This window comes from Maylandia zebra, linkage group LG3 (genome assembly GCF_041146795.1).
Source record: "Maylandia zebra isolate NMK-2024a linkage group LG3, Mzebra_GT3a, whole genome shotgun sequence".
NCBI classification, from domain to species: Eukaryota; Metazoa; Chordata; class Actinopteri; order Cichliformes; family Cichlidae; genus Maylandia; species Maylandia zebra.
The window spans coordinates 49,233,328-49,242,798 of record NC_135169.1 but is presented as its reverse complement, the minus strand read 5'-3'; the positions used below and the strand labels follow the sequence as shown (position 1 = coordinate 49,242,798).

Genomic DNA, 9,471 nt, shown 5'->3' with positions numbered 1-9,471 from the left:
ACTTCATATAAATCGCTGTAACTTTTGATAGAAGACTCAGACAAACATGTTTATGGCTTTATCTTATAGAACTCAATATCTCCGTGCTGGGCAAACAGGTTTTGCAGCCGTTTGAGCTAAGATTTTAAAATTATTCACATAATGAAAACCTATACTTTGTTTCAGGCGAGTTTCCCATTCAAATGCATGTAACCGTGAGAAACACATTGTCTTGGCGAAAGAAAGCGTTTTTGAACAACTTCATATAAATCGCTGTAACTTTTGATAGAGGTCTTAGACAAACATGTTTATGGCTTTATCTTATAGAACTCAATATCTCCGTGCTGGGCAAACAGGTTTTGCAGCCGTTTGAGCTAAGATTTTAAAATTATTCACATAATGAAAACCTATACTTTGTCTCAGGCGAGTTTCCCATTCAAATGCATGTAACCGTGAGAAACGCATTGTATTGGCGAAAGAAAGCGTTTTTGAACAACTTCATATAAATCGCTGTAACTTTTGATAGAGGTCTCAGACAAACATGTTTATGGCTTTATCTTATAAAACTCAATATCTCCGTGCTGGGCAAACAGGTTTTGCAGCCGTTTGAGCTAAGATTTTAAAATTATTCACATAATGAAAACCTATACTTTGTCTCAGGCGAGTTTCCCATTCAAATGCATGTAACAGTGAGAAACACACTATCTTGGCGAAAGAAAGCGTTTTTCAACAACTTCATATAAATCGCTGTAACTTTTGATAGAAGACTAAGACACACATGTTTATGGCTTTATCTTATAAAACTCAATATCTCCGTGCTGGGCAAACAGGTTTTGCAGCCGTTTGAGCTAAGATTTTAAAATTATTCACATAATGAAAACCTATACTTTGTTTCAGGCGAGTTTCCCATTCAAATGCATGTAACCGTGAGAAACGCATTGTATTGGCGAAAGAAAGCGTTTGTTAACAACTTCATATAAATCGCTGTAACTTTTGATAGAGGTCTCAGACAAACATGTTTATGGCTTTATCTTATAAAACTCAATATCTCCGTGCTGGGCAAACAGGTTTTGCAGCCGTTTGAGCTAAGATTTTAAAATTATTCACATAATGAAAACCTATACTTTGTCTCGGGTGAGTTTCCCATTCAAATGCATGTAACAGTGAGAAACGCATTGTATTGGCGAAAGAAAGCGTTTTTCAACAACTTCATATAAATCGCTGTAACTTTTGATAGAAGACTCAGACAAACATGTTTATGGCTTTATCTTATAGACTTCAATATCCCCGTGCTGGGCAAACAGATTTTAAAGCTGTATGAGCTAAGATTTTAAAATTATTCACATAATGAAAACCTATACTTTGTTTCGGGCGAGTTTCCCATCCAAATGCATGTAACAGTGAGAAACGCACTGTCTTGATGAAAGAAAGCGTGTTTTGAAAACGTCATAAAGATAGCTGTAACTTTTGATAGACAGTCGCCACATATTTATGGATTTGCCTTATAGAATTCAACATACCCGTGTTGTGCAAACATGTTTTGCAGTTGTTTGAGCAAAGATTATGAAGTTATTCACAAAATTAAAACTCTGACACTGTAATCCAAAATCTGTTCCACTTAGAGGCATGCACACCTCGTTTTCCAACGATTTTACATTGGAGCGGCAAGATCCAAATTTCCTTTGACCATTTCATTCTTTGCAAGCACTCAGATGAAAATCCACCTGAAACTCTTCAAATAATCAGTATAATGTCCTTAACCACATAAAATCTGTCATAGGCACAATACAGGGCTTGCTTTGTGGCAGGTGAATCGGCAGTTATCTGGCTGGCATTCAAGCTCTAAAGCTTTTACCCAGGCCTTGCTTCCACCTCAAACTCCCAAGGTCAAGGTCCCAAGTACCTCTGGGAGCAGTCTGACCAGGCAGAGGAGGTAGAAGCTCAACATTATCTTAACTGACTTTGATTGCATGAACTTGGTCACCTCATTGTATTTTGTGTGATGCTCGAGCGGTCCAGGCTGATTTCCATCCTCTACATTGGCAGTATACACCTTATAGTAACTTTTTACTAGATGGCCACTGTGCAGCAGTCATACACTGCTCTTTACTTAGTAGCCATCAGTACTAACCTGTTTATCCTGTACTAACCTTCAGAGGATCTTCCTTTTAAATAATAAAGTCTACCTCAGTCTGCAGCCTTTTTCACAACATGAAAAAACAATGATTGACTTTTAGTTAGCAAAACACTGTGACAACAGTTGTACTGGATAATATTATACAAATTAAAGAGACATACACGTTATGGGAGTGATTTATTCCATGATGCAGGTTGAGTGCACTATGCTTCCTGAAAAGAACACAGTTGATTTTAATTGCAAAACCAAAAGATCGAACAGAACAGAGAAAAATGAAAGGATAGAGTCGTGGTTATAATTACACTGCTGTTTCACATATGCTGTGTACCATATGTGAAACTCCTTGACTACTACACTGGAACATCATAACTCCCATTTTCCCCTGTGTTTAAGGGGACATTGATACAAAGATGACACATCACTAGAAAACTAAACAAAAATATGAGCAGAATATGTACAAAAGATGAATCAAACCAGGAGGAGTGAACACGATCTGCTGCATCGAATACAAGATGGACCAAAGGGTGGTGACAAGACCTCTTGACACATCTGTAGACTTGTTCAGCTGCTGTCTGGTGCATTGTGAACAGCAACTGCTCACATTAGTTCAATTAAAAAAAACATAAAATGACTGTCAAAAGGTAACAGAAACACTCATTTGTGTTTTACATGGGCTGGAAAAGAAAAACTGACAGTATATCAAAAATATCCATCTACATTGCTGTCACTGTGTAACTGTGAGCATCTTCATAAGACAAGAAAATTATTTCCAGTTAACAATAAAGACAGTGAAATATTCCATGACATTATAATGAAAATACCCAAAAATGTAAAGCAGGCAATGATGCTGAGGAAAGTGGAAACAGTGAGATGTTGTTCAAACCTGGGAAACTCTGTGGCAGGAAACTCCAGAAAAAGAGGGGTAAAAAAAGTGATGTATTTTGGTATTAGTGTAAAACACACACACAAAGGGATATTTACAAAGCGTAAATCACCGATCATATTTACACATTTAAAATGAACCAAACTTTTAAGGAGACGTGATTCCACCACAAGCTTTGCCTAATATAGGCTGATACAATAAAATATATCAACTACAGCTTCCCTCCAATGACGGCAACCTTTGTCTCCAGGGGGTCTGCTCTGACCCAGAAAGTGTTAGGACGGGGATGAGGACAAGGAGAAAGGGCTATACTGTTTCCAGAAATAACTAAATAACAGGAAATGTCACTGAGCAGATCTGCGTCTGCTGTTTCAGGCACCATGGGACAGACAAAGGTGAAACTGATCAGAAACATCACAGACCACACATCTGTAAATTTTGTTACTTTTAAACAGGAACACTTGGAGATGAATGTTTTTTTTCTTTTTCTTTTTGTTAAATAAACAAAGCTGTGTGTACATACAGTATATTCCAAAGAAGCTGAGCTGTAAGAGTACTTGTCAGTGGAGATTTCAAAAAGTGCAACACTGCCCTCTTGTGTTTGCATGTGTACACCCATCACATGCAAATTCACAAGGGTTTATATCACATCCTACATTCCATTGAGATTATTATTGCCATTGACGAGAGGAGCAGAATGATAACTGTGTGTGTGTGTGTGTGTGGGAGGGGGGGGGGGTGCAACAATAATGGAGGGGAACAATGCAAACTACGTTTAGTGCTCACAAATCATTTTAGCACACTAGTCTCTGGTGGTTTCAACTATCTCTCTGACTTTCAGTATCAGTGGAAACCAGTCTTGTGAGACATGCTTGCCGATTGTACCTGTGTTATCAGACAGACAGTGTACAGATGAGCCTTCAAACTGAGCCACTGGCCCTTGTGTCCAGGGTCTCCAGGGTTGGCACAAAAAAAGGGGTGATTACTGAATAGAGTCCCAACACCATGGTCAGCCACTTCCCCAAAATAATTAACACAATACCCAGAAGCAGGAGAGTGGAAGAGTCCATGGAAGAGTGAAGTGACCTGACAGAGGAGGAGGAGAGGGAAAATCTAAAGACGAGAGAAGGAAAAAGGCAGAGTGGAGTCCCTGTGCTCATTAGCCAGCTCGGCTCGCCTCAACTAGCTCTTCAGCATTGCCATGGTGGCCATCAGCTGGTCTGCTAACTGTGTAGCTCTCTGCAGTTCATGTTTAGGACCACACCCGAATGAGTGCCTGGTAAAAAAGAGATAAAAAACAATATGAGAGATGCTAAAGAGACATATAAAATATACATAAAACACATATCGTTAGCTTCATAGCATAAGTGCCTAAGTCATTGACTTAGTCAAATGACTTAGGCAATTATGCTATGAAGCTAACGATATGTAAGCCCACTTACAGTTATGTAAAAGTGTTATATATGACATAAAGCAATGTATAGTATTAGACGGTGTCCTGTGACATACAGTTCTGGCTCACGCATAACACCAAAACTTCCAAAATGCACCATTTCACAAAAAAGCAGAAAAAATAGTAAAGCACATAATTATATAATTACAATGTAATAATTAATTTGCCTTCTTGGATAGTAAACTTGATTTAATTCTATGGTTGATTAATTGTTTGAATAATTCTGGACTTCATTAAGAATTCCAGCGTGCTGGCTCAAAATTGGGTATAAAAACACAAATTACGTTTAAGTTTTTCCTTCAAAAATCATTAGTTGTTCCACATGCTCTAATCAGTAAAATTCCTATATATATTTCTTTATATTGTTAAATAGAAGTCACAGGACCAAGTTGGCCAGTTGCAATTTGCTAATCTCAGTGTCTTTCTTAAGCACTCCTAGTAGACCAAACCCTCACAGGATCTACATGCTGACAGGGATTTTTATACAATTTGCTTTATTACATGAAACAGAGGTAAAAAAAAAAAATTTCTAATCTTATATAACAGAACACAATCAGGCTTTAAAATTAAGAATGATTTACTTTTGTCACAATGATAGTCGTGACAAAGATAGTTTAATATGTAAATATACAAAGAATGCACTTATTATTGTCAGGAAAGAAAAATGATTACTTTAATGGTGACCGCCATTAACAATCCACTATATCTATGATCACAAATCAATTCATTACCATCATAACCATAGCCATCATATTGTTTTGTTGTTGCACTGTATTTTATGAGAAACCTTGTCATAAAATTTATAGAAATTATTATATAGAGACATCAGGTCATGTATGATAAAATTAAAAGAATTTTGGCAAGTGTACAAGTATAACTCAGTAACACTAACATTTCAGATTCCTTAGGCATTATGTAGTGCAAAAATTACTGAATGTCATGCAATATGATTAGCTGTGCTTGTTGATGGCCATGAAATGCTATGTGACTACTTTAGAAGCAACGATAATAAACCTCAAAGAACTGCAATGGCAGTAAAAATAACAAAAAGGGGGAAGTCCTTCAGTACCTTGGTGTGTGTTAGCTGCTGGTGTTAGTGGCTTGGGTTTAGTAGCAGTGGTTAGTAGTAGTCCTTATTAGGGAACGGAAGGCGGGGCTACCTCCTGCGTTACCTAGAGTCTGTGAGTCCAGGTCGTCATCGATGTACTCCTCACCCTGGATGATTTGCTGGGTGTCCTCACTGTGATTGACAGGGCTGATCATCTCCTGCTCCTTTACACTGTGCATCTGGGCGTAGTTGTGGGTGCATGGAAGCTTCCTGAAAAACAATGGGGGATATGCATCCTCAGGCCTAAGCCAAGGACTGTGGGATTTGTTGTTTTTGTAAGACGGGGCTGTATAGTCTTCCATTGCGTTCTTTAAGTGACTTTTTGTGGATATTTGTGTTAGAGACACAAGGAGGTGCTGCTGGTGGGTTACTGATATGACAAGAAGCATGCACAATGTGAATTTGCATTCAACTGTTTAGGGTTGTATGACTTCAAACATCATGAGGTGTATGCAACCATCAGGGAATATGATATTTTTATTAAAATAGCTGGTGGTAGCTAAAGATACTGGACAGATGGATACATTTTAGTTCATGCACATCATTACAAAATTTCAATATTGTAGCAATCTAACTTAAGGGATGTTTCAATTTGTGTCACTTACTTTGGTATGGAACCTGAACATTTGATGGATTTCCACACTACCCACAATGGATTTTAAATAGTCAGGTTACAATTAAAATTCAGATTTTCAGCTTTAATTGAGGACGTTTAACAGAAGTATTACATTTATTGTGTAGGAGTTAAAGCCATGTTTAGACACAGTCCTTCATTTTCAGAGGCTTAGAAAATCCAGGGTGATTTCACCAGATGCTGTGTGGTGTATCTCTTGAGATACTCCACTTAGACTTTAGTTCAGCTGCCTTCAGTTACTGCTTGTAAGTGGGTCTCTCTGCATTCTGCTTAATTTATCATGGAATAATGAAAGAATAGCCCTCACCTAGCTTGTGAAGCTGAAAGTCTGCATTTCAATTACATCTTAATTGTTTCATTTACAATCCACTGCAGTGGTGCACAGAGGCAATATTACAAATATTATGTTACTGTACAAAACTACTGACTTTAGAGCTCACCTCATGAGTTTTTCTTTCAACGTTTGATTTCCATTCTTTGTCAGGTTTTTTTGTGCCTACGTCGTTAAGGTGACAGCACTGTAAAATACATGACTCACCTTTTGAACTTATAGAGGATAAAGGCGCCAGTAGCAATAAGACCAATGAGGAAAATGACAGCTAGAGTCCAAACACCGGCACTTCCAGCTGCTCCATGGTAGCCTGGATTGATGAGCACACAGTAAAGAATGCATCACATTTCTACAATCAAAGGACAAAAGGTGAAAACACAGCAGAGCACAACACCAACAGACCCGGATGCAGGAAAAAGAAAGGCCCAGGAGTCAAACCAAAGACTAAGCTGGTGATGCTAATTGCATTTATAGAGAAAGCAGGTATATTATTTATCAACGCACCATTCTCTGCCTCTGTAACTGTTGAGTCTTTAGTAATATAACCTAGTTCTTGGAAATAAACCAATAGGATGCAATTATCATTTAAAATACTGTATACATTTACAAACTTCACTTAATATGTACTGAAGTGCAAAATACATGTACCAAAATATACCTGCATTTGGGTCAGCTAGCATCACGAGCACCTGTAGGCCTCCTCGTATCACAAAGCTGACGTTGTTGTCGTTGAAGACCTGAATGATGGCTGGAATACGCTAAAGATGAGATTAAGTGTATTAAATGTAACTGATGTTACTTATAAAAAACAAACTTGCTAGTCTGTGTCTCCACAGAGTAAAACATGCCACCACCCGTGTTCAGGCATTGGATATGTTTATTATCAGTGATCACATACCTTATCTACAAACAAGCTTCTCTTGGCTGGTTTGGTGTCCAGTGGGAGAACATACAGGTTGGCAGAGGTGGGGAGACCTGGTTTGACCACAGTAACTAGGGAATTCTGAGGTACACCTGTAATCTGGGGCCACAAGATGAAAATGCCAGTCATGTCTTAAATCTGCACTAATCCAATAACTGTATAATTCATATCCTACAGTGTTTAGTGTTAATCAGCAAAGGTTAGCATGCTAACTATGATTATATTATTATTATGTGATTATAACATGGACTATCATTATCTAACAGTAATACTTTTATGTTTTGTATTTTTATAGGAGTACCAGACATTAGACTGGACTGTGCGCTATGAAAAGACAAGAAGTTAGGTTGCGTGACACTACCATCCATTCTCTTTAAAGACCTACCTTAGCCAGTATTTTGGTGACCACCTGGCCAATGTCATCTCTCCACTCTGGGATATTTGGATTGAATCTGTCTAGGTTTCTGCTGAAGCTCAGAGGGATGACTTGGAAGTTATCTGCAGGAGCAGTCAACAAGCATCATGGCTATGATTTAAATTGATCAAATAAAACCTAAAATATTATTTTAGCAAATAAATAAAATTAAAAAGAAATTGCAAATACCTACACATTACGCTGTTTGGACTGATGTGTAACACCTTGGTGGGAACATATGTGGTAAAGAAATCAGTCTGCCTATCCATATGTGTATTTTTTTGCATGAACTAATAGAAGTAGTGTAGCTTGTTGAGAAGCAGCATTTCAAATATGTATAAAACTGTGTACAAAAATCACAAAATAATTTGAGCAACATAATGAAACCAAAGCAAAAAGCTAGTTAAAATGTACTTGAGTTCAGACAGTAAAAAAATCCGAGTTAAACTAAAATAAACTCCCTCTATCTTCAAATATTAAAGCTTGCTTATAAATAAAACAAGCACATCTCTTTGTCAAATGAATTCTAACTTGCTAACTCTGATACACCAGCAATAAAATCATGAGATCATACAATATTTTCCAAAGATGGAAAAATGTCAATTCAATTTTATTTGTACAGCGCCAAATCTCAACAACAGTCACCTCAAGGCGTTTTATATTGTAAGGCAGACCCTACAATAACAGGCAGCAAATTTGTCTCTGTTTGTCTCAGTGACTCTTAGACCAGGAATAGCTTTTAAGTTTTGACTTTACTATCCGAACTCTGACTGAAAAATTTAAGAATGTTGAAAGCTCACTCTCAACAGTAGAAGCCGAGATGTGGTTGAAAGCTATGAGAAAAAGCCTACAGTAGGACAAAGATCTGAATTCAATTTTTTTCAGATTTTTCTTAACTACCTTATCCAAAAGAAAGAATGAACATGTGCATTAAATTTAAGCTAACAGCATTGTTTATGTTAGCAAGAATGAATGACCTCTCTGCACTGAAACATACTTGTTATTACAGTTTTTCTCGATTGCTTAAACACTATCTTTTGAACTCAAATTTCAAAACCATAATGCTATTTTTCAAAAAGCACACCCATTTCCCTGAACTATAAACACAGGGGAATTTAGTGCAGGGAAATACCCTGCTTTAATACATGAGTCAGATTTGGTGAACTGTTATTGGAAAACTGTACACACAAATCCCTTTGATTTTCAGTGCTTACGCCATGTAGTCATTTTGAAAGCACTAGCATTCAATGATGTTGACTTAAGTCAGCACAGCTTGAACTCAATTAGTGGAAACACTAAGAGTCAAAATGTATCACACACCAATCAGAAACTTTGAGGGCCAAAGTCAGCTCATCCGGGTCTGAAAGGTCGAGGAGGAGGAGGCGAAGGAGGTCTAGGACATCAGGGAAGAGGAGGTGGAGGAGGAGGAGGCAGAGGAGAAGGAGGTCTAGGACAACAGCGACAAGGAAGGGGAAGAGCTAGGGCAAGGAGACAAGCGGTCTTGGATGAATTTCGAGCCACTTTAGTTGACTGTGTCCTTGTTTATGGTATGACTATGAGGGAGGCTGGGCAACGAGTACAGCCAAATTTGAGTCGCTTCACTGTTGCC

At 37.9% G+C, this 9,471-nt stretch overlaps 1 protein-coding gene across 4 annotated transcripts in view; it reads right to left on the bottom strand.

Annotated features, from left to right (window-relative positions):
* Positions 1-2,280: 2,280 nt before the first annotated feature.
* The window catches only part of sorcs2 (sortilin-related VPS10 domain containing receptor 2), a 416,004-nt gene continuing 408,813 nt past the window's right edge, over positions 2,281-9,471 (bottom strand). The window contains exons 22-27 of one of the 4 annotated variants that reach the window (XM_076881972.1): positions 7,833-7,945; positions 7,424-7,546; positions 7,184-7,283; positions 6,733-6,835; positions 5,522-5,815; positions 2,281-4,275 (exon numbers count right to left, since the gene is read on the bottom strand). In XM_076881972.1, the coding sequence (XP_076738087.1) occupies positions 5,560-5,815; positions 6,733-6,835; positions 7,184-7,283; positions 7,424-7,546; positions 7,833-7,945 (695 nt within the window). In that variant the 3' untranslated portion in view covers positions 2,281-4,275; positions 5,522-5,559. The remainder of the gene's footprint in view (positions 4,276-5,521; positions 5,816-6,732; positions 6,836-7,183; positions 7,284-7,423; positions 7,547-7,832; positions 7,946-9,471) is intronic. The other 3 variants (XM_076881973.1, XM_076881974.1, XM_076881975.1) reach the window with 3 other exon arrangements.